The following is a 25,603-nucleotide window of genomic DNA, read 5'->3' as shown; positions in this document are numbered from 1 at the left end:
ACGATAATAACAATAATATAACTCTATCTTCAATTTAAATTTGAATTAATTTCAATTTCATTTTTGGTGTTAAAATGCATGTTATTTACTTAGTTAATTTTATTATTTCATTTTCTTATTCATGTATGTTTTGCTAATGTATTGTTTAGTCTCTATTTAGTAAATTTTATTATCCTGTTACATAGCGTTTTAGTGCAAAATCTTATGCATATAATCACAAGACATTAGACAAAAAGCAGTGCAGATCAAATTCAAAATCAGAGAACTGTATAGATTAATCTAAAATCAAGGAGATTGGTTTCCAGTCAATTACAAAGCCTCTATAGAGTTATGGTGTGCAATTATGGGTTTGCGCTAAAACACCAAACCAACAAATAATCCAACATTGCCAAAGCAATGTTCTTCAATTAATTACTAATGATTATTGTTACATAACCAACGAAGAACTACACGATGATCTCGAAGCCAAATGGATTTATGAAGTTATCCAAGATATCGCCATAAATGGTGAAGTAAGATTACTAAATGATAACACTGAAGAAAATATAAATAACTAGTGCACAATACATAGGAAATCAGACGATTGAAACAAACCACATGAACTTGGTGTGATGTAGTGTCATATAGTGCACAAGTATGGAAAATACATAACAGGTCAATTGAAAAGTCCCCAGCCTACCATAGTATAACGCATTTTTTGGCAATTTTTTTTTTATTCAACATAATTCCCTTCAAGGGTAATACACTGATTATAGAGACCCTCCAACTTTTCGATACCATTTTTATAGTACGATTTGTCCTTTGCTTCAAAATAGGCCTCAGTTTTGGGCAATCACCTCTTCATTCGACGAAAACTTCTTCCCAGTAAGCTTTCTTTTGAGATCTGAGAACAGGAAATAGGCGCTGGAGGTCAGATCTAGAGAATACAGTAAATGGATGTATTTTTGCCATCGTTTTCACTTAGTTGTGACACGGTGCATTGTCTTGGTGAAGCAGCACATTCTTTTTCTTCAAATGAGACCATTTTTCGGCGATTTTGTCCTTCAAACAGTCCAATAACGCTATATAATAGTCGCTGCTGATGATCCTTCCTTTTTCAAGATAGTCAATGAAAATTATTCCATGCGCATCTCAAAATACAGACGCCATAACCTTGCCAGCCGACTGTTGCCTTTTCCGACGCTTTGGAGCGGGTTCATCGTGTGCAGTCCACTCGGATTACTGTCGACTGGACTTCGCAGTGAAATGATGGAGCCATGTTTCATCCATTGTCACATATCGACTCAAAAACTCGGATTTATTACGCTTGATCATCTTCAAACATTACTCCAAATCATCAACTCGTCGTTGTTTTTGGTCAAAAGTGAGCTCGCGCGGCACCGACTTTGCACAGAGCTTTCTCATACCCAGATATTGGTGAATGATATGATATACACTTTCACTTGATATCTTTAGAGTGTCTGCTATTTCATTCAATTTCAATTTACGGTCATTCAAAATCATTTTGTGGATTTTTTTAATGTTTTCGTCGGTAACAACCTCTTTTGGACGTTCACTACGTTCACCGTCTTCGGTGCTCATTTTACCACGTCTAAATTTAGCATACCAATCCTTGATGGTTGATTTTCCTGGGGCAGTGTCCGGAAACTCGGCATCAAGCCAAGTTTTTACCTCAACTGTATTTTTTCCCTTCAAAAAGCAATATTTTATCAACACGCGAAATTCCTTTATATCTCTCTCTTCTACTCTAAAACATTCCTCTGTAAATGCATAGAAAACGTCGTCTAGCCGATGTATTTTGCTGTATTTTTTAAATATATACTATTTTTAAACCTACTATTTTAATTCTTTATTTAATTTAATTTTAATTTTATTCTTAATTTTTTTAATTTAAGAACCTTATATAAACTAAAACAGACGAAAATAAACTCTTATAAAATAAGAATTATTAAATACATCCCCATATTAAATATAGATATTTTATCGGATGCACAAATAGTATAATTATAATTTTACGTATATATGTATGCATTTATTCCTTTCACTTTGACTTCGTCCATTTCGTAAGTAATTTTTAATTGTGATATATTGAACTTGGCATTTCATTAAGTTTTCCTTTGGACATTATTTAATTATCAATCATGTGTATTCACTTATTATTAATAAAAACACTTAATTTCACTCAAATAAAACAAATTCTATTATTTTTATAATATATCTATTAATTATATATGCTGAGTGGATTGAATTGTCCAGATATTTAAAAAGTTTACTTAAATATTTAAAACTAGTTCATTAAAATAACCCATATTGAATCCTTCTTTATAAAACAAAACGTTCGTTATGCAGTATATCGCAAGGTAGTTACTTGGCATATAACACTACCAGTACATATAACATCACATAATAATGAAACGCTGATAACTATTTTCAATTTAACATCAATTAAAAAGCTATTATCTCATGAATGTTAAGTTACAAAAGCACGCAGAATTATACGTTTAAAAAATAATATTGTTCTTATTTAATACATTTAATATATATTTAATTGATAATATTTATACCCGACGTCGCAACAATGTTTAGAGATCGTTCATATTTATTTCTAAGATCAGTCCACAAAACATAGAAATATTATAGTCTGTATATTTTACTTAGACTGACTGTGTATCAGTCTGCATTCGGCAACATTGCAAAATTGTCAATTTATGGATAATAATCGCTGGAGTCATTATCGGCTCTTGTTTCTTTAAAAATTAAACTAATCGAATCACATTCCAAAGGTAACCGTGATCGTCAAATACAATTCTTTTCAAAAATAACAGCAAAGCATTTTCAAAAAAAAAGAAGACCAATAACAAAAAATAAACTTTATTAAATCTTTATAAATACCCTTTAAATGAAAATTATAATTATAAGGAATAAATAAATAGCTGATTCCATGAACAAATAATTCTAGCTACGAATAAATTCAAAGAAATATATAAGTTGATGCTACTAATGAATTCAATAATAATAATTTAAAATGGGGATTCTTAACCTTACTGATTTTATAAATGCTTCTATAATGTGAAAAATAAGTTATAATTTATTATAAAAACCTAATATATTAAATAAATATTTCCAGAATTTTGTTTTATTTAACTTTTTTTTACTTATATTCGAAATGACAAGAATAACAAGAATAAAAACAAATTAATATTAATATTGAAATTATTTATAGAGCATTATATAATAATTAATTATTATATGCATTTTATGTGAAATTTATCTAAAATGTATCATAGAAAAAAAATGTATCTATAAAAAAGCTCACATTGTTAAGCTCACATTATTATTAATATAATTCCCTAATTATTTAGCCTTGTCACAATTGTTGTTATGCAACCTAGAAAATACATGCTACTACCGTAGCCAAAGAGCGGGTAAAAAAATAAAATAATTTAATATATAGAAAAAGACTTAATAAAATACTATGTGACATAACCCTAATGTAATGTGTCTAATGTATTAAAGTTTTCAATCAATATTTCCATTGTTAAGAACCAAATGTATTGTAGAAATGTATACCAGAGGAACCAAACTCTTAAATTCATTATTATACCAGCATTCACTTACCATTATCATTATTAATCTCAGAAAAACATCTTTTGTTTCTAATGCTTGATTGCTTGATGCACCCTATTTACCAATTATTTACACGTTCATAATAGTCAGTATATAACTGAATTCTAAAACAAAATATTTAAATATAAGTAATCCTAGTAATAAGTCTCTAATTAAACATTAAAAGAATAAAATATAATTTATTCTAAGAAATAATTTATTATTTCATTTATCCATATAGAAATAATTAATGTTCGCCTAAAAAATTAAATCGCAGTTTTCATTCATCAAAAGTATTGGAATAAAATGTTAGTTCATCATGTCCACAATAAAATACCGGACGTAAGATAAGGACAAAAATAATATATTACCCTCTATATTTGGACACTCTGTATGTTTTAAATAAAACACTTCCTAATTATATATTAGACAACTAACAATTCAGGCATAACAAAATACGTTAATAGTTTTATACATTTGTACATTACATAAAGTAATTTAAAAAATTATTTTTATTATATTATGTCCTTACTAAAATACATAAAGATATATATTTTTCTGATAAAAACTATTTTTTAAATCAAAACTATGTAAGCGAAAGACGGCAACAGTGTTGTTGTCGCTGTCGAGAAAGAACATGGAGTTTGGAAGGAAGGAGTTTAATTAATAAATAAAGCTGTTGTTCTTAAAAATGAGATATTTATGTGATTGTTTTTATGACAATTGTTACACCACCTAAATAATCATGTCTTCCAAAAGGTCAGTATATAGGAAATATTATATTATCAGAAATTGATACCAAATAAAGTAAAGATAACCTAATTTGCTATCATTGCCCATTTTCTATAAATGAAAACATTATAATTTTTTATTGTCTTAACTGAACTGTCTAGTATTAATACATTTTATTTTGAACTTTCATACTATCAGAATGATATATTTTAGCGAGTTGAAAAAATTGTCAGAAGAGAGTTTAACCAGACAACCTGAAGAAGTTTTTGATATAATATGTAAATTAGGAGAAGGTTCTTATGGCAATGTCTACAAGGCACTACATAAGGAATCTGGGCAAGTTTTAGCTATCAAGCAGGTACCTGTTGACACAGATCTTCAAGAAATTATAAAGGAAATATCTATAATGCAACAATGTGATAGTCCTTATGTGGTTAAATATTATGGTAGTTATTTTAAAAATACTGGTAAGTATTTGATTTTTATATAATTATGATTGCTTAATTAGTTTATTTTAGATTTGTGGATTGTTATGGAGTACTGTGGTGCTGGCTCAGTGTCTGACATAATGCGTTTACGCAAAAAAACTCTTAGTGAAGATGAAATAGCAACTATTCTGTCTGATACACTTAAAGGATTAGAATATTTACATTTAAGAAGAAAAATACATAGAGACATTAAGGCTGGTAACATTTTATTAAATTCAGAAGGACATGCCAAATTAGCTGATTTTGGTGTTGCTGGACAACTAACAGACACTATGGCTAAGAGGAATACTGTCATTGGGACACCCTTTTGGATGGCTCCAGAAGTTATTCAAGAAATTGGATATGATTGTGTTGCTGATATTTGGAGTTTGGGTATTACTGCATTAGAAATGGCTGAGGGAAAACCACCTTATGGAGATATACATCCCATGAGAGCAATTTTTATGATTCCAACTAAACCACCACCTTCATTTAGAGAACCAGATAAGTGGAGTGCTGAATTTATAGATTTTGTTAGTGTATGTTTAATAAAGAACCCTGAGGAACGTGCCACAGCTACAGATCTACTTGTTCATGAATTTATAGGTATAAGATTATTTTAAATATAATTTAATATGGTTCATATATATTCATAATCTTAAAAGGTAGAATAGCAAAATAATTTATTATGTACAAATTTTAGGAAATGCCAAAGCTCCTAATATATTAAATGCAATGATTCAGGAGGCCCATGACATTCGTGAAAATCAAAGTTATAAAAATATTACAATATCTGCCAATTTATCAAGTAGTTTAAAACAAACCATAGGAGAAGGGGTGTGATACATCATTTATTAAACTTATAATTTTATTAAAGAATAATTATTTTAAAGGATGATGTTATTGATGATACTGCCAATCAAACTATGGTGTCTTGTGCAGATGAAGGAACTTTAGTACCAGATAAAGGAGGTACCTTAGTTCCATCAGGACCCAATTCACTCATGGCGGATTTGGAATCAGAATTAGGAACTATGGTCATTAACAATGATATTGATGATCAAACCATGAGAAGTAGGCAACTAGAAAATGTGAATATTTATATTTTTACATGAATTACATTTTTTAGGACATGGAACTGATTCTGTTCAAGGTGCTAATAAATATAGACCTATGTTTCTAGATCATTTTGATAAAAGAGAAATAGAAGAAAAGGAACAGGTAGGTATGTTATTAATTTTGTTATTTATATTTACCATCTAAATATGTATAGGCCAATAATAATGCAAGTCCTGTAATTACACCTCAGGAAATTTGTAAACCAAGTGAAGAAGATCATAGACAAAATACTGATGAACCAAAACAAGTTCACATAACATTTTCGGATGGCGACTTTGAATTTGTATGTTTAAATATAAATATGTTCAATGATAAGTTATTAGTATCTTTTTATAATATTTTAGTTGAAATGTCTTACATATGAAGAATTACAACAAAGAATGAATACCTTAGATGCTGATATGGAGAGAGAAATAGACGAACTTCGTAGAAAGTAATTATAATGTTTTAAAGCAAGAATAAGTGATATTTACCAAAGTGTTTTAGATATCAGGCCAAAAGACAACCAATACTGGATGCCATGAACACCAAACGTAAAAGATCTCAAAATTTTTAAGATATGTGCCACCCCAAATAATAAATATTTAGTAATTGTAATTTGCATGATTTAATTTTCTAGTCAACAAAAGTAGATATTGGGGTGTTGGGTCAAAATATTTTTTTATATTTCAAACATTTTCTTTATTTGTTTTGTCCTTGTAGGAACAAATTATACAAGAATACTTTTAAATTACTGTGATCATCAAAATGTTCTGGAAGTAGTTATTGGCATATGTAATTGAAATGTTTTGTGTTCATATATCAACCAAGTCACTTTTTCGAATCGACAGAAGAAAAAAAATGTTGGGGTTACATAAAATACTCAAAAATTCTTTAAAGTCGTTCCTTCATGTACTTAATCAGTTCATTTCTTTTGTAATAGTTGTTTCTTACTTCGTTCAAATTCTAACGTGATAATTTTTAATATTCATTTGATTTTTAACTATATTATTAAGTTTGATTTTTAACTGTTATTTCATAGGTTTGGTATTAACCAACTACATTATTTTGTACAGTTATCGATTTTCTAAGTAATTACAATAATGTAACCTCTGTACGTAAAGTACGCTTGCTGTGCCTTTAGTAGAATAAGTAGACTTACGTAGAATATAAGTAGTATTGTAATCATATTTTTTGACGATCTGAAGTAATTAATAAACATCTCAATTTGAAAATTTTTATTTTTATTCCTATGTGTATTGTTTTCAACGTATATAAAAACGATCAACAATAAATATATATGTATATATATACACTATATTGAGGGAAAATACGTTCTCAAATCGCATATCTATGTTATTAACACTTATTCAATGAAGCTATACATATGCACGTGTCGAAAATAACAGTCCTTAAAACATTTTAAATAAGACTGAATACAAAGACATGCTCAATACTTAGCTTCCACATGAATTAATAGTGAAAAATGTAATAAACCTAGTTTCTATTTGTGGGTCAGTTGAAATGAAATTGAGACATTTTTGAAACAGGATTACGATGAAAGTTGTATTAGTTACGATAATTTGAGAAAAAGATCGTAATTGGAATGAAATCGTTCAACATGAGCTGCTCAAACCATTTAAAACTCATACATTTACAGAAATATTCCACTGTTAACTAAGGTGTTTTTTATCAACAGAACACTAGCCCACAAACATCTTTTAGAGACTCTAGTAAGAATTGAGAAAGTAATATTATTTTTTTCTGATTTCTGCATAATTCTTAATAGTGTAAAGTTAGCTCAAAATAAAGCCTGTGAAAATCACTTGGTTCAATTTTTAAACTTAGAAATTACAGTTGTACAATGTCGAATTTATGGTTTTACAGCAACTGGTAAAAGGACACAAAAGATCTACAAATTCAAATGAATACACATTATATGAACAGAAATATCTTTATTTTTGTATTTCATTTTATTCAATAAATAATAAAGTTATAAATGTCATCTCCCTAGAGAGGATTCTACTGATTTTCTCATCTTAACAAGTCACAAAGTAAAATCGCAATATCAAAATAGTCTTCAAACATTTGTTAACTAAGTATTATAAAGCATGAAAAATTGGACTAATAAGATTTTCTTTCAGAGCAAATAACACCTTGGTAGTTTTGTAGAGATTCCTAAATAACTTGCTTTAAAAAGAACAATTGATACTGAAAAACCGTAATTTAAAAAGATAGAAAATCCTCTAATGATAATCAACAGAAAAAGCTGCAATGCCTCTTTTCCTTGAATTGAAAAGTAAATTTATTTTAAATTTAGAATTTAAAATATTTGTATCAACGTTTTGTGGAAAAATGTAACAAACTAATTAAAATTATGTACAATATATGCATATTTGCTTTATTCTGTTGACATGAAATATACGTGAAATAGGTCTAACTTGTGAATTTTTCATAAATAAGCATGACTAGACATATATTAGGTGTAACATGCAATAAGTATGGTGCTAATCCTTTGTAAAATCCTCGAGTTCCTTCATAGTTCCATGTTTTCTTAACACAATCCCATGTGCCTTTATAACTGTGATGTTGATCTTGCAACCTGGTCCTCAAAACTTGATATGGATATGTAGAAGCTGCTGCTATTAATTTGCTTATTGCTGCAAATCCAATGTATTCACCAGTAGTCTGAAATATTTTGAATCAAATAGCATAGAGAATATTTAATATTAATATTGAAACAAAGAAAAAACCAAAGCAGGTCTTTCTGTCCATTTTTGTGAATGTTTCACACTTCAAAAACTTGTTAGTCATGCTATTTATTCTAGAACATAGATGTTACCACACGTTTCTTTATAAAATGAAAAATAATTATAGTACTACTTACTAGTTTATTGTCATGAGGTAATTTCCTATATCTATTGTATGAAGCCTTCATTTCCTCATAAGTCATGAATTGAATGGCACCATGTACAACCCCAAACATACCAGGAACAAATCCCTACAAAGAGCAGATGAGGAAACTGCATATCCCCTACCTACTATCACTTTTCTGTGATATTGTCATAAGAATTGTGATATATTTTGCCATCCCTGGCAGACTGACCCTATATAAACCACGCACGCCTTCCATTTGATATATCTTAACTAACGCATCCCTCATTCCATTGTAGGATGTACTGGCATCTCTGGGTGCTGAGCCTTTAATTCCATATTGCAAACACAGCCTTGTTTTTACCACCCATATTGGGTTTGTTACTAACAATGTCAAAACTCCAGCTTCAGCAGCTGCCAACATATGAAGTGTGGGGCCCAAAGGATACTGGCTATCCCCTTTTTGTATCCAATTCTTTATAGAATTATAGCTAAAAAGTGTGAGAGTATATTCACTGGACATATTAAGTATAATAATAAATGAATTTGGCCAAATTATGTGTTTATTATATTTCTAAATAGTTTTCCTATAAAAACCAAGATATAAAGATAATATGTGTGAACTTACAAGAGAAAATAGAAACCCCATGCACTTCCTGAACCCCACACATTTGGTGCAACTCCTCTATATAAACCTTTAACACCTTCTTGTCTAACAACTGTATAAAAAGCACTAGATAAACTGTTGTATTGAGGAATTGTAGTTCTACCATCACAAACTACAAAAAATATTTATGAAAATTAAATATTAAAATAAAAAATATTTGAAAGTACAATTCATATATCATATATACTGAATTCATTTTCAATTAACATTTCTTACCTGCAAACCTTATTTTCATTAAATCCAAGGGATGTAAAATTAGTGTTGAAATTGCTCCTCCAGATATTCCAGCTAAAAGATGTTGGTACTTAACATGACTAAATAATGATAAGGTATTCCCATTGTTGTGATTCTTCATGGTTGTATTATTATTTGCTGTATTTAATTGTTGATTGTTATTTGATTCAATATGAAATGCGACATCCACATTTTCTTTTACTTTCACTATTGCAGACATACAAGACGTCTTTTATTTCGCTTATACTATAATTTTTCGTTACTTAAAGGTTATGTAATTTAGACAAAAATTGCAACATCTTTCTAGTATAATACGGTTTCAAATCACTCACGTGTATTATTAAATATGACTTGATATGATTAAAAAAACATATTCGGTATGATTTTAATTTTTGCCAAAAATAAACTAAAGTAAAACTTTAAAGAATCAGCTGAATACCGTATTAGAGAAAATTTTGTAGGTTTCGTCATCACATGTTCTCTTTCTATAGACAAAGAAAATTCTAGCAATTTTTTCTGTCTTCTTTTATAAACATGAATAAATATCCATGTCTCTCTCTAGTTAGATAATAATAGATGGAAACTAACTACCCCAATTTTTTCCAATCAAAATTAAATATTTAATTTCAAAATATTTTATATTTCTATAAAACTCAGATAATATAAAATAATTTTTACTTACAGGTTATGCAAACTAACATACATTTAGTATATAAAAATATTAAAAATATATATAAATAATATAAATCTGTATCCAGATAGATATATACGCAATATTAAAAAACGTATATTATAGGATAGAATAAATAATTATTTAGTTTCATAATTATTTAAGATATTCAGGTTGTGCAGATTTCTGTAATATCACATTATCAAAGTTGAATACTGTAATTATTATAATTGAGATACGGATAAAAAATGTAAATATAATTTTCAAATTTTATTAATTGTGGCAAAACAATAGCAGTATCCTTGTTACTATATGTAAAAGTGTTAGTATAACACAATATAATCTACAAGATGCGTCAACAAGAACATATAGGTTAGATATTTTTAGTAAATAAAGATATGTTTGCTACACAATTAAAACATTGCACAAAATTGTCCTGCTCTTTAACTGGACTGTTTCGAATTTCGTATTGCAATATATTGCAATTTTACTGCCCCAGTAAGAATTACGTGCGTACTGTATCTAGACGCTTTCATAGTGTTTATAGGCTAGATTCCAATAAAGAAATGGTACAAACGGATTACTTTAGATTCACAGATTATGATTGCATTGGATTTGATTTAGACAATACTTTGGCTAGGTATAAAGTAGGTGCTATGATTGAAATGGAGTATCACATTCTAGCTAATTTTTTGGTAGACAATAAAGGCTATTCGGCAAAACATTTGCTAAAACCACTAGATCATAATTTTATTATAAAAGGTTTAATTGTTGATGACGAAAATGGAAATTTGCTTCGAATATCAGGAGATGGAACTATTATACAAGTAACTCATGGAACAAAATTTTTAACACAAAATGAAATAAAAAAGTATTATCCTAATTTGCGTTGGAAAGCAACAGATTTGTTTGCTCAGAATCCATTACAAACCTGGAATGGCCCCTATTCAGAGAAAATGAGAACGTTATTAGATTATTATGATATAGTAGCCAGTTTAATTTTTGCCAGAGCTGTTGATGCAATTGACGAAGATAGCTCTGAAATTAAGTTATACAATATATGGCCTGATTTGTTGGACGCATTACAAGATATGTTTACTAGAGAACATTTTCAAAATGAGAAAGGAAAATATTTTTCAGAAATAAAAGCTAATCCAGATAAATATTACTATAAATGCAGTAGTCATTTATTGAAATGGATAAACGCACTTCGAGATAGTGGGAAAATAATATTTTTAATAACAGGTTCTTATGTAGATTTTGCTACTCATACTGCAAGTCATACTCTTGGTCCGCAATGGAGAAGCTATTTTGATATTGTCATTAGTTACGCCAAAAAACCTGGTTTTTTTACTGAAAGGAGAGATTTTATAGGTTTAGATGGTTTTACCGAAACTGGACCAGTTAAGTTGGAGGATTTAAAAATAGGTGGTATTTATACTCATGGCAATTGGACTGATCTGAAGCATTTTCTTGCGAGAAACTATAAGCAACCTAATCCCAGATTTTTATATGTGGGTGATAATTTGATTCAAGATATTTATGCCCCACATGTATATGCAGGCTGTGAAACCGTTACGGTTTGTGAAGAATTAGAAGCAGAAGGTGTGTATGGTCATGATAAGTGGCATCCGGATGAACAATTTCTGTGCTCAACCATATGGGGTTCCTATTTTAAATGCAAAAGTTCTGGAAGAATGACTAATTGGTATGAAATCATGAAAAATCATTCTCGTTTTTTCATTCCCAGTTTAGAGTATGCAGCCACTTTTCCTATTGATCATAAGTTTAGAACAAATATTTATTAGTGTGTAAAAAGTGTTTATTATTGTACCATTTTATGTGTTCATGTATTAAAAATTAACAGCATATATAAATTTGTAAAAAATATTAAAATGTTTATAAAATAGATGCTTACATGTTTTATTTTTTACTTAGAAATTCTATAACACAGTAATAAAAGCACAAAATATTCAACTTAGTTACCCATACTTAATAGGGTAAAATTATTTAGTGAATCTATTTTTGAACTATATATTAGCATAACAGAAAATTTTCAATACCATTCATATTAATATATTTTTAAATAAATAACAACGCCTTCAATGAAAATTAATTTTGCCAAGAACTAATTTTATGTAATTTGGATGATTTCATTAGGTTTTATTACAGGTAAACTATCACATGCTAATATAATTTCTATAAAAAATGTGTTAATAAAATAAATATATATAACGATTAGTGGAAAATAATTTATTTAATTATAAACCTGCCTACCCATTAAAATACTTAGAAAGTGTAATACTATGATATAAACAAAATACTAGATGGAAACATTCAATATTGTTTAAAATTTTCCATCTATGAATAAAATAATGCATTTTTACATAAAATCAAATTATATAAAAAGTTAACAGCAGCGCATTTGGTCTATATAATACTTAATACTACATAACAAGTTTAAAATACTAATATAGTTTTAACATAATTCAATGGCCATTGCAATCCCCATTCCACCTCCAATGCACAATGATACAATTCCTTTTTTCTTTTGTAGTCGTTTTAAATTATATATCAATGTTACCAAACATCTAGTTCCAGATGCACCAATAGGGTGACCCAAAGCAATTGCACCTCCACTAATATTTACTTTGGTTTCATCCAATCCAAGCTCCTTAACACAAATTATACTTTGTACAGCAAATGCTTCATTGAGTTCAAATAAATCAACTTCATCTTTGGACCAGCCAGCTTTCTTCAGCTTCAAATATTATATTTAAATTATCAATTGAATGAAATAATTTTATACTTACCACTTTTTCAACAGCCTGAATTGGACCTAATCCCATAGACATGGGATCCAAGCCAACTTCAGAATAGGCTATGATTTGTGCTAATGGTTTTAAATTATTTTCTTTTACACTTTTTTCACTGGCCAACACTACTGCAGCAGCTCCATCATTTATACCAGATGCATTACCCGCAGTAACAGTACCAGCCTACAATTAAATTAATTTATATTCAATGAATTCAAATGTATTTTTAATTACTGAATCAAAAGCTGGTCTTAATTTTGAAAATTGTTCAATATTACATCCAAACTTTGGAAACTCATCTGTGTTAATTGGTTTTTTTGATCTTTTATCTAATATACTAATTATTTCTTCATCAAAATATCCATTTTTAATTGCACCTTCAGCCTTGTGTTGAGACTTGACAGCAAATTCATCTTGACTAGCTCTAGATATATTATAAGTTTTCGCTAAATATTCAGCTGTATTTTTAAATAAAACAAATTTAATTTAAAAGTTATTTAAAACAATAATTGATGAATACCAGTGCTCCCCATATGAATATTATTAAATGCATCAGTAAGGCCATCATGAATTAAAGTATCACATAGATTTAGACCACCAAACTTATTTCCTCTAAGGTATGTTGAATGTTGAGCACGGGTCATATTTTCTTGACCTCCAGCTACTAACAAATGGCAGTCTTCATTTTTTATTGCTTGATAACCAAGGACAACAGATCTAAAATATTTAGGAAACATATATTAAACACTCATATATTAGATACTAATACTTAAACTACATTATTCTTACTTACTTTAAACCTGAACCACATAGCATATTAATAGTTAATGATGTAGAAGAATAAGGAATTTTTGCTTGAATGGCCGCTTGTCTTCCAGGATTTTGACCTAATCCTGCCGTTAGAACCTGTAACACATTGATGTTTCTTAATCTACATAAAAACAAAGAACAAATAATAATTATACTTGGCCAAAAATACATTGTTCTACATCTTCAGGACGGATATTTGCTCTTGCGATGGCTTCAGCGATTACAGCTGAACCTAGCTCAGGAGCAGAATGTTTTTCGAATTGCCCTTGAAAGCTACCTAAAAAATATTTATATTTTATATGAATAATAATTCCATATTTAATTTAACAAACCTATGGCTGTACGGCAACCTGATAAGATAAATACTTTAGACATAATACTTATTGATGGGAATACCGCTAAACTAGCTATAATTTCTGTGACAAAATGTTCTAACTGTTTTCAAATTCTTTTAGCGCTAGTATTTGATTCTCTAAAAGGTTAAATTTTATGTTAATTTATGTGTTGACCCCATTCCCTGCCCGTAATCTCTAGAAATATTAGTATTCCGCATAGAAAAAATGGTATTCCGTGTTCCCTGTCATATTTTATACGTCACAAAATATACAGCTAGCGCTGGGAACTCTCGACAGAAAATAATCGAAACAGTCGATAGTTGCAAAACAGTCGAACTACTCAATAATAAAAAAAACTTGTGACTGAAAATAATAATAATTAATTATCATAATTAATATTTTGAAGAATTTTGCAGACGTTTGACAACCGGACGACTTTGGCAGCCTGATTAGGTTAAATGTTCGATCGTGTCAGACAGCACGCTATTTCTTTTTAAATAGAATAAAATGAGAAGAAAAATATTGTCTGTCTCTAAAACGAATATACAATTTGCGACAGGAAAATATGATGACGTGGTTCTCTGCTATTTTGATATCTTCCTGTGTTAATTGGTTTTTTTGATCTTTTATCTAATATACTAATTATTTCTTCATCAAAATATCCATTTTTAATTGCACCTTCAGCCTTGTGTTGAGACTTGACAGCAAATTCATCTTGACTAGCTCTAGATATATTATAAGTTTTCGCTAAATATTCAGCTGTATTTTTAAATAAAACAAATTTAATTTAAAAGTTATTTAAAACAATAATTGATGAATACCAGTGTTCCCATATGAATATTATTAAATGCATCAGTAAGGCCATCATGAATTAAAGTATCACATAGAAAAGTAATTGGTTTATTTCTAAATCACTCCAATATGTGCTTACTAATTTTTTTTCAACCGTGTCAAATGGAGATGGAGATGTACATATTCGTTTTCGAGAAAGTTCGAAAGTTGGCACAGAAACGGAAAGAGATAATTGCTGTAATTTATTGTTCAAAATAACAGATTCATTTTGAATTCTGTAAAATTACATTAATTTTTATATCTTATATATCTAACTTGATTGTAAGGAGGAATGGAGTAATGGCCACTAGATATTTGTACCGTATTTTCTCAAACAATATTTATCAATTATTTAACCATCGCACCCTTTTGAAATACAATTATAATTTTATTTATTGTTAATAAGAAATACTTTAATATTATTATTCGCTCAAACTTGAATGAAAGAAGTTTTAACATTCAGAAGGCTTAAACATTGAGAGGCTCGAAAAACAAAATTTGTTAAGATAATATGATTGCTGTCAAAATTATTTTTTTATTTACATTAATAGATAATCTTTAAAAATATAGTTCCAAAATAATGCTATATTAATGTACAATATACTGTTAGTTACAATCACACAAATAAAAGACAAAACCATATATATTACATATGTAAGCATAAATTCGAAACATTTAAAGTCGCGGCAACGACAGAAAAGCCAGAACATTAAAAATTAGTAGAACGAAACCATAAAGTATATATATTATTCTATGAATTAAACTATTATATCCCAAAATAACAACTGAAAGTACACGACTGAAACAGTCGATAGTAAAAAATAGTTAATTACAAAACAGTCGATAGTTGTTTTTAGTCGATACTTTCCAACGCTATATACATCTAAATTTGTATTCCCAGCAAGACATATATGCTAAATTTAAGATCTTCTAAATAAAAATATAATTTTTACTGTAGCTAACTGAAAGACGTATTTGCATTAACATAATGTATTAATGTGTATATAATATATTAGTTATGTTTAAAAAATTCATAAAACACAAATTTAGATCATATATGTAACCAAACATACATTTCTAATGTGCTAATATATGTTTGGATTCACGTTAAATTTTAATATTCCTCAATATTTAAATTGTTAACATTATAAGAATTGTTTACATTATAAATATTTTCTCTGACTATTGGTACTATTATGCCCTACTAATGTTTGTTTTAAAATGCATTGAAAATTGCTATCATAATTCAATACATGTCAGTAATGGTTTTTGAAATTTGTTAACAATACTTTGTGCAATTCCATAAGTGCGTTAAAGCTTCTGTGGTATTTTTGAGGCACATATATTTTAATGCATTTCATGATACTGAAATCGCTGATATGCAACTGCTCCACTTACATATTATATTGTCATTTTTAAATTAATTCGGTAGCTTCTCTATTTTGCTTCTGTAATTTATGACCACAGTGACTCTCTATGTTCATCCCCGCCCCTGTCCATGGTTTATAATGTCTCACAGCCTAGATGATTCCTTTCAGTTTGTCGTTTTCCAGATTATTTATGATTTAGACCCAACAGCAAAGTTAAAATCGATTGAGGAAGTTTTAACTAGGATTTGAAAAATAATTCAAGGCAATTCATTTTATTTTTTTAAACGTTTGATTGTCTTGTAAGAGGGTTGTATATAGTTTGCAATAAAAGATGCACAGAAAAGTATAAAATATATTATATAAACTCTGTAATAAACCTCTTAATAATATAATTTTATAGATAATTTCAGTTTGTTTTCATGATAATCTTACATCTAGGTAGTTTCAGACAATAACTCAGTTATATTTGTATATTGGGACTCTGACATGAAAAAATTTAACAATTCCTGGAAACTTGGCCTATCATCTTTATCCAATGCCCAACACCTCAACATTATATCATAGATATACTGAGGACACTTTTCAGGTCTTTCTAATCTTTCACCTCGATCAATCAATGTAATAGCCTAAAATATAATATGTTAAGTTATATCAAGTATGGTTATGTATATTTTAAACTTACCTCTGCTCCTTTTTTATCCCCATATGGTGTTGCACCAAAAGAATACATCTCCCAGATTGTTATTCCAAAACTCCAAACATCACTTTTGTTTGAAAAATGACCATAATTATATGACTCTGGAGCATACCACTTTAATGGCCATTTACCACCCTGAGAAGCCCTGAAAAATGTATGCATGATTATATTAACATAAGGCAAAATCAGTATCTTACTTGTAGTATTCATTTCCAGATCCCAAAGCTTTAGATAATCCAAAATCACTAATTTTTGCTTCCCACTTTGACGCCAGCAAAATATTCCTAGCAGCGAGATCTCGATGAACCAAACGATTTTCTTCTAGATATTGCATACCTGAAAAAAATAAAATTAATCTAAGTTAACATTTATAAGTTGTTATTGGTAAGAACACGCACCACAAGCTATTTGCCCCGCCCAAATTTCAAATTCACAATTGGGATTTATTTCAGCACTATGAGCATCTATATATTGAAGAATTGACCCTAATGGAACCAACTCTTGAACCATTTGAAGTGAAGGTCCCATGCAAATACCCAATAACTTAACTATACAATGATGATTCAATTTTGTCATCACCCTAGCTTCAGCTAAAAAGGATTCTTTGTTATCCAACTGTTCCTCTCTTAGTGTCTTTATGGCAACTTGTGTTTCCGTTCCGTCATGATTATGAAGAGTACCTATAATTTTTCAGTATATTAATACCATTAATCTAATTCGCTTTTTTCCATACCCCTAAAAACCGAAGCAAATTCACCCTTTCCTATCAGGACTCCAAGGCTTAATCTACTCGCAGATATTAAATTATCTTCCTTTTCTTTAATATTATTATTATTGTTATTATTGAACGAACTAAAATCACTTTTAAACTGAATGTTCATTAAGGCATCAGAGTAGGGTGGTTGTGGTAATTGAAGCAATGGCTTGGAAAGTTTTTGGTTTTTCTTCTTCAAAGTTGATATCTAAAGTTTATTTTAGTATTACAAATACACGATATGATTTAATTCATTTATAAGTTACTACCTTTACATGATAGGTCAATAAATGTAATTTTAATGTACTTATTTTCAATATACTTACAGGTGGCACTGTGGGTTTTGGTTTTGGAGGTATTGGATTTAACAATACTGTTGGAAGTCCATCTCTTAAATATTTATAATAATCTACGACATGTTCTAATGATTTTAACAGTGGTCCATCATCAATAAAAAGAAATCCATCCTGTAAAAGTATAGAAAAAAATTGACTACATAACAATAGATACTTGTAAGGTATTATGATAGACATATCTACATACTTTCTTTTGAATAATATAATTAAAAATTTTATCTTCGTGAAATAATGTTAATATACTTTCATTATTTCTTTCACTAAATCGAACCAAAAATGTACCATTTTGTGGATTATTCTTTCTTATTAATGCTTCTGCTTCTTGGCGTCCGAGAGTACCATGGTAAAATTCTGAGCGTTTCATTTTTGGTTCAGGGGCTTTATAATTTTCTAAAAAGTAACAAATTGAGTGATTTTTAAATTAAGAACTTTAAAATGCATTCAATACTTAATATCATGACACATTCTTCATGTTTATTTTTTTTTGCAAGTTCTATGGGCAAATATCCTTCTTTGGTTCTAGGGAACACTGGAGCATTTAGACTTAATAACTCTTTAATAACTTCTTTATGGCCATTACTAGCTGCTACATGTAATGGTACAACTCCACTATCGGTATTCCGAGCTTGAATATTAGCTTTTCCAAGTTTTACTAATAAACGTACAGTTGTTGGAAAATTATATTCACATGCATACTAAAATTTTAAAAATATAAATTTGTTTTAAATGTTCTAAACTATAACTTTGAAATATCAATTGATTTCTTTAAAATAAAGAAATATAAAGAGCAACAAAGAAAAAATTCATAATTAAGGAAACATATTAAATTGTAAATAATTTCTTGGTATAATGAAAAAACTAATCTAAGTTTTATTTCATAATTTCCTTGGCAGGCATTATGGTTTTAAATAATTTATAGTTAATTTAATGAAGTTTATAAAAAATATATACTTAGATACTCAATAGTTTAATAGCAGTATTATAATGAAAATTCAATAAATGTTTTACTTACATGTAAAGGCGTAAAACCAGCAGCATCTCTAAGATTTACATTAAAACTGTGATGTATTAAACTACTTAAAATCTCATTTTCACCTCTTATTGCAGCTAAATGAACTGCTGTTTGACCATTTTGATCTTTTGCAAGAGATCCATGGTAATCAGTTCTGAGTAATTCATTTACAACTGTATAAGCTCCTCGACCTGTTGCTCTATGTAGTAAATTTGTATGACCTTGTCTAAGTGAATCATGTGGAGGTAGTGATCCTTCTATATGCTCAGTTAATACTAATCCTTCTGATAAAGGATTCTTTTTATAATAGTTTACAAGATTTTCAAGTCCATGAAATTTAACACATTCATCTAAAATAAATTTTTAATTTAATATTTTGTTTACATTTAGAAATAGTATTTACCTATTGAGAAGAATGCATCTTCCTGATGTCGCCTAATTTGATAATTATTTACTTGATTATTGTATAAGACAGACAGGGCATAATCACAAGGAGATGAAACACTACCTCTCACCAAAAATAATCCATTGCACTTTTTAGGATCTGAAAATATGTTGTATAATATAATTTGTAAACTATAAAAGCTTATGTTATAAACCTACGATTTAACAAAAGTTCCTCACCATCTTCCCTGCTTATTTGAGGATGATACCACCGAATATTATCATTCTTATTCATCCTTTTCTATTTATATATTTGTTGATTATATGAAAATTCGAACATTGCACTGTTAAATGCGCAACGAAATTTTGTTAATAACTAAAAAAATGGCAAATAAACAATAAACTAAAAAAAACATGAACTGAGGAAAATAAATATCACAAAAACATGACTTGTACTTGACAGTTTCTGATTTGACAATTGTTCTTTGTGACGTGAGAGAGCTTTCTCTCCGATTTAAACTGGAATAGACTAGGCAACCAAAATAAATATTGTTTGGTTTGTAATTATTTAAATGAATTGTATGATGAGGCTTTAATAGTATATATATATATATATATATATATATATATATATATATATATATATATATATATATATATATATTTATATATAAATTAAACTGTTTAATAAATATTTTAATATTAATTAACATGTGGATGATAACAAATAAATTATTGTTGGTCTGTTTATGTATTTGAAATTTAGATATGCAAATAGATTATTTTTACATTTTAATAAAAGGTTCGCTCGAAAACAATTTCCTTTATTATTATAATTTCCTGTTTTTTACGCGCATGATAAAAAACCATTTTAGTTATAAAAATTATTAAAAGCAATTATGCCTAAATGATGAAAATCCATGATATGTTTTCTGATGGGAAACAATATTAAATTAAATCTCTTTCTTTTATAGATAACATACATTTTTCTGTCAAATGTCCATAACAGCACAGACCTTGAAATACCCTCACCTTTGCAGGAATTAAGTAAGCGTTGAATAAACTAAAGTAGGTAGTATAACGATGCTATTCTAGTACCGATGAGGTGAAAACAGTTAGGTGTTTTATTTTAACGTATCATATGTATATATATATATGTGTATATATCTATATATATGGTGAAAATGCCGAGGAAACTATTGAAGTTTTTAATATTATTTGATAATACATCCCTACTATATTTCCCTGGGCAGTTTTTGTCCGGTAGAGTGTTAATTGAACTTCAGGACAACACAGCTGCTTTAGGTATTAATTTAATAGTATCTTAAAATTCTTTTAATTATTGCTCACAATGTTTGTAAATAGATTGGGAGTTTGATCATCATTTTTTATTATACCATTCAGGTATAAAGATCAATTACATTTTTTAAATTTTTGTTGTTTTGAAATATATTTTCTAATGAAGTTGCCTAGTTAAAATTAAGCTAACTACACGAGAAAATAACTATGAAGATCTATACTTTAAGAATTGTTATAATAATATATAGCCAAAAATTAATATAGCAAAATATTTGTTGTTAGGTGGTTCTCTTTTACAATCCTTTTAGAATACTGTTTGGGATAGAGGTCATCAGATGACGCATAATAATATGATGATATTTAGATTCAGAACCTGTCCGTTGAGGATTTCTTATTCAAGTACAGACATTTGATGAAGATGAATTGTTTGGAATAAAATAACTAATATTTATCTTTCCTTTCCTTATATGAAATACGGTGAATACAGTGAATGAAATGAGATGAATAAAACGGCGTTCCATTTGTTATAATATATTTGGTTGCATAGTTAAACAATTTCAAAGTACAAAATTTGGTCTTTTTGTACTCAATTTCTTTTAATTCTTTTCAACTGTAATGATGAACACTTGTATAACATAATATATTATTAAATATCTGATTTTGATTCTGTCCTTTTGTATTTCATTTCTTTTTAATTCTATTCAACTGTAATTATAAACACTTGTAAGACATAATATATTGTTAAATATCTGATTTTGAATTTACTGTCTTTTAGGATTGCACTTTCATGTCGTAGGTGAAGGAGTAGTCCGCGTTCAGACACACAGGCAAGAAAGAGTTTATGACAAAGAAAATTATATTGACTTTAGAATGCGATTACTTGGGGAACCTGGTTCGTTGTAACTAATTTATGGATGACAATTAAGAAAAATATTTTACCTTTACTTTAGGTCAGGGTCCATCAATGTTATCGCCAGGAATACATAGTTTTCCATTTAAATTAGGATTACCCTCGGGTTTGCCTTCTACATTTTTAGGAAAACATGGATGGGTACAATATTACTGTAAGACGGCACTTAGGGAACCAAATGGCCTCACTCACAAAAACCAACAAGTATTTATCGTTATGAATCCAATCGATCTAAATTTAGAACCGGGTATTTTTAGGGTAAGAAAATATAAATTCTAAATTATTTACTTATTTATAATGTAGTTATCTTCTTCACAATTATTTCTTATATACCACGTAAATCAATATGAACAGTACAAATCTTCCTATATTTTCTTGGTCATTTGGTCATTTCTTTTGAATGTGATGAATTGTTAGGTTCTAAGACTTTTTCACAATTATTTTAATTGCGTCTTTGCTTTAAAAAATTGCTTTCTGTTGTTTCTTGATTCTTTTTCTTTGTCTGTATGTTTCCTTTGATCTCTCTTATTTCTATGCTTTCTCGTCTAATTTAGAACATTTCGGGACAGGAAACATTCAAATGCGAAGTGGAACATAAATTTGGTGTATCATGTGTTGGTTCTGGAGCAGTTGTATGCAGAGTAACACTTGACCGGGGGGGATATGTTCCTGGAGAGAGTATAGGTAATATTTACTAATTTTATTGGTTTTGAAATATATGAAAACAAGATTAGTATGCAATTTTTATCTTCATTTACAGTACAATGTAGATTATGCTTTACATACAGTTTGTGATATAATATGGTTTAATTTATTGTGTTATGCTTATACTGTAGCAATTACAATAATGTTATTGCAGGTGTTTCCGCCAGTGTATCAAATAGAAGTCGAATTACTATTAGAAGTACAAAAGCGGCTTTAACAGAAACAATAACGTATATGGCTAGGGGAAAAATTGTACAAGTAGAAAAAAGGGAACTTACTGTTCTTACCAAAGGTAAAATAAGACCTGGTGGCAAAGATGAATGGATTAATGAAAAACTATACATTCCTCCACTACCACCTACCAATTTACGAGGATGCCATTTAATCAGGATAAATTATGACGTCTTTGTAAGAATCTTAACATATTTTTAACTAAGTAAGAATTACACTGCTGGTACTAATTTATATGTTATTGTTATTGTTATGAATTAATTTTAACATATTGATATTAGAAGAAAGTTTTTACTTTTTGTATAGAAATACTAGGGTTAAAATTAAGGTTTCTAAGTTAACTTCGTTATACTAAGATTTACTAAAAGGCCGAATTCATATTGAAATGGATAAAACAAGTTGTGTGTAAGTTATTAACGAACTATTTTTTTATTTGATAGGCCGTGTATGTATTGTGTATCTTTGGTGGCCAGATTGCTTAAGGATGACATGGATCCGAGTGGTCCAATTTACAATTATTTTGACGGAAAAATAGGGTTGAATATGAACAGTGGCCTCAGAGCTATCGCTCTTAAAAGCGTCGTTCGATAGAAGCTTATTGTCATAGACTTGCGACTTCGGAAACACCAACAAAAAAATTATGTCAAATCGCATGATCTTAGTGGCTAATTTATATCACTTCTATTTTGACATCATTCGTGTTATCATCTTTCTATAGCGCTCTCTGTCGACGGAATGAAAAACCCGTTCATTAAATATTAAGCTTTTGTGAGAGCATTTGTGAATCTCTTAGTCTTCTATACTTTATTCCATTCATCCAAAAATGCCCTTCTTCGTCAAATATAATTTTCATTATGTTGTAATAAAATGAATAATCATATTTTAACAAATTTATCATTGACTTATTGTTATTTTGACTGTCAACATCAACTTGCTCCTATTAAAAAAATCTATTTGGTATTGTAATAAGTTCAAACTGGAAAAAGCATGAAGGCGGACATTCACTCTTAATCAAAAGCTTGTGAAATTTTCAAAAAAGGCCTAAAGCAATATCTTGTGGCTTCAGAATATTTATTCAGAATTATATGGATTTCAATATAGAGTATTTACATATCTTTGAAAATAGAGCTTGAATACTTTTATTTAAAATTGCTATATGATAAAATATGTATTTCAATAACATTGCAGAATTATTGATTATTTATGAAATTCATCTTTAGAAGCGTCCTCTGGTTTTTGCAACTCATATCTTAATGAACCAAATTGAACCTTATATCGCTCTCCAGTTTCGTCATATGTTCCTATAATAGGGATAGTTATAAAATGCTATAAAATAATACTTTGGGGATATTAAGATAGGTGTAAAATAATATAGATATATGTTGTACTCAACTAAATAATTACCTAAACTTACTATTAAAATTTAAATAGCTGTTAAGTAAGCTTTATAAAATAACACTTATATACATAATATTATTTTAGTTTATAGTTGATCCTAGTGGCTTGCAAAAAGAAGTTAAACTACAATTGCCCATTTTAATGGCAACTTATCCGTTGAAAACAGGAGATGATGACAATAGCTTGAAAGCCGGAACGCACTATCCATCGACTTTACCCATCTTTAGACCTTGGCTGGAAGAAAAACCGTTATAAATTAATTTCAGTTTAACGAAGCAATCCGTCCCAATTTCTTCCATTAATTTATACTAATAAATCATAATCCTTTTTGTACACAAATTAATCTATCTAGCTTTAAGTTTGTAAAATATGTTTTTTAAAGAAAATAATAAATTTTACTAATGGAGAAATTATTTTCATTTAAAGCACGTTCTGTATAATTACAAGTAGATTATTTAAAATGTAGAGTTTTTTTTATCCATTTAGAATATTTTTTTAATTAAAATAAAACAACTAATATTGTGGTAATATTGCTAGTGTATATTAGCATATATATATATATATATATATATATATATATATATATATATATATATATATATATATATATATGAAGTTGGTAAAAATGTAAGATTAATTTTAATCTTGGATAGGCAGGATTTTGTTTGATACGTCGGAACATCTAATAGAACTGTGCAGAATTGCAGAATTGAACTATTATAATGTTATATTACTTGTAATAAGATCTGATATCAAGAATTATTGTTGAACTCCACTTAACTATATCAAGGAATGCTTCGAATAACTGTGGAACGATTGCTAATGCAATGTCAACCTGCCTTATTTTCTTGACAATTAATTTATATTTTTATTGACAATAATATTATATTATTGTATGGAAAGAATAGGGGATTTATTGAACGGCGATACAAAAAGGCACTGAAGATTGAAATCTATTCGAACATAAACCAAATTGCCTATGTCTAGACGTCTTAGTGATCACCACCATTCAATCTCAAAATAAGTACCATGCCTTGTCTTCGAATTCAGAGTTTCCTGAATCGGAATTCCTATCTAGAATTATATGGATTTCAACATTAGTATTAAGTATTTCCATTTTTTTTTGTAAATACAGTGTGATTACTCCTGGATATGATTTACAAAAAATATCTTATGATCCGTTGCGGAATTCCACGTCTGCTTTGTTTTTGAGTGGCGTTTTTTTGTTTTATACATGTTTAATGGACTTGGCGGTAGCAGTCAAATCACGTCCTGTAGGTACTTATAGTCCGATCAATAAAATAGTGAACTCATGTCATCTGAATTGATAACGTCAATACTGATGAT

The 25,603-nt window shown here is 28.6% G+C and overlaps 6 protein-coding genes across 9 annotated transcripts; 3 read left to right on the top strand and 3 right to left on the bottom strand.

Moving 5' to 3' along the window:
- Nucleotides 1-4,152: 4,152 nt before the first annotated feature.
- Nucleotides 4,153-7,138, top strand: hpo (serine/threonine-protein kinase hippo). The gene is made up of 9 exons (XM_076405695.1): nt 4,153-4,365; nt 4,552-4,805; nt 4,857-5,411; nt 5,509-5,642; nt 5,699-5,879; nt 5,935-6,026; nt 6,079-6,207; nt 6,269-6,357; nt 6,411-7,138. The coding sequence occupies exons 1-9, from the start codon at nt 4,352-4,354 to the stop codon at nt 6,478-6,480; spliced, it is 1,518 nt and encodes a 505-aa protein (XP_076261810.1). The 5' UTR covers nt 4,153-4,351; the 3' UTR covers nt 6,481-7,138.
- Nucleotides 7,139-7,843: 705 nt separating this feature from the next.
- LOC143197327 (solute carrier family 25 member 32) lies at nt 7,844-10,200 on the bottom strand. Its single transcript, XM_076405698.1, has 5 exons — nt 9,661-10,200; nt 9,406-9,556; nt 9,010-9,268; nt 8,791-8,904; nt 7,844-8,591 (listed from the first exon to the last, which is right to left on the bottom strand). Exons 1-5 carry the CDS (start codon nt 9,896-9,898, stop codon nt 8,340-8,342), a joined length of 1,014 nt encoding a protein of 337 aa, XP_076261813.1. The 5' UTR covers nt 9,899-10,200; the 3' UTR covers nt 7,844-8,339.
- Nucleotides 10,201-10,499: 299 nt separating this feature from the next.
- Nucleotides 10,500-12,269, top strand: Nt5a (5' nucleotidase A). Its single transcript, XM_076405696.1, has one exon. It carries the CDS (start codon nt 10,747-10,749, stop codon nt 12,154-12,156), a length of 1,410 nt encoding a protein of 469 aa, XP_076261811.1. The 5' UTR covers nt 10,500-10,746; the 3' UTR covers nt 12,157-12,269.
- Nucleotides 12,270-12,585: 316 nt separating this feature from the next.
- Nucleotides 12,586-14,566, bottom strand: Acat2 (Acetyl-CoA acetyltransferase 2). The gene is made up of 7 exons (XM_076405697.1): nt 14,307-14,566; nt 14,130-14,251; nt 13,958-14,070; nt 13,685-13,881; nt 13,399-13,622; nt 13,162-13,347; nt 12,586-13,109 (listed from the first exon to the last, which is right to left on the bottom strand). The coding sequence occupies exons 1-7, from the start codon at nt 14,347-14,349 to the stop codon at nt 12,828-12,830; spliced, it is 1,167 nt and encodes a 388-aa protein (XP_076261812.1). The 5' UTR covers nt 14,350-14,566; the 3' UTR covers nt 12,586-12,827.
- Nucleotides 14,567-16,848: 2,282 nt separating this feature from the next.
- Shark (SH2 ankyrin repeat kinase) lies at nt 16,849-20,224 on the bottom strand. Of its 2 annotated transcripts, none has more exons than XM_076405025.1 (11): nt 19,933-20,224; nt 19,733-19,873; nt 19,330-19,679; nt 18,766-19,012; nt 18,505-18,707; nt 18,288-18,428; nt 17,941-18,169; nt 17,606-17,887; nt 17,405-17,543; nt 17,193-17,352; nt 16,849-17,136 (listed from the first exon to the last, which is right to left on the bottom strand). In XM_076405025.1, the coding sequence occupies exons 1-11, from the start codon at nt 20,006-20,008 to the stop codon at nt 16,945-16,947; spliced, it is 2,160 nt and encodes a 719-aa protein (XP_076261140.1). In that variant the 5' UTR covers nt 20,009-20,224; the 3' UTR covers nt 16,849-16,944. The 2 variants fall into 2 exon arrangements, with proteins under 2 accessions (XP_076261140.1, XP_076261141.1); XM_076405026.1 differs by having other exon boundaries at nt 19,954-20,187.
- A 609-nt stretch (nt 20,225-20,833) lies between these two features.
- Nucleotides 20,834-24,666, top strand: Vdup1 (arrestin family protein Vdup1). 3 transcript variants are annotated; one of them, XM_076405035.1, is made up of 6 exons: nt 20,834-21,018; nt 21,809-21,904; nt 21,963-22,180; nt 22,477-22,606; nt 22,782-23,035; nt 24,341-24,666. In XM_076405035.1, exons 1-6 carry the CDS (start codon nt 20,889-20,891, stop codon nt 24,509-24,511), a joined length of 999 nt encoding a protein of 332 aa, XP_076261150.1. In that variant the 5' UTR covers nt 20,834-20,888; the 3' UTR covers nt 24,512-24,666. The 3 variants fall into 3 exon arrangements, with proteins under 3 accessions (XP_076261150.1, XP_076261149.1, XP_076261148.1); XM_076405034.1 differs by having other exon boundaries at nt 21,788-21,904; nt 22,492-22,606; XM_076405033.1 differs by having other exon boundaries at nt 21,788-21,904.
- Nucleotides 24,667-25,603: the final 937 nt, after the last annotated feature.

This window comes from Rhynchophorus ferrugineus, unplaced genomic scaffold, assembly GCF_030347505.1.
Source record: "Rhynchophorus ferrugineus isolate W39M unplaced genomic scaffold, kcgeb_rfMv2 rfM5, whole genome shotgun sequence".
Lineage (NCBI taxonomy): Eukaryota > Metazoa > Arthropoda > Insecta > Coleoptera > Curculionidae > Rhynchophorus > Rhynchophorus ferrugineus.
This window is presented reverse-complemented; position numbering and strand designations above follow the sequence as displayed.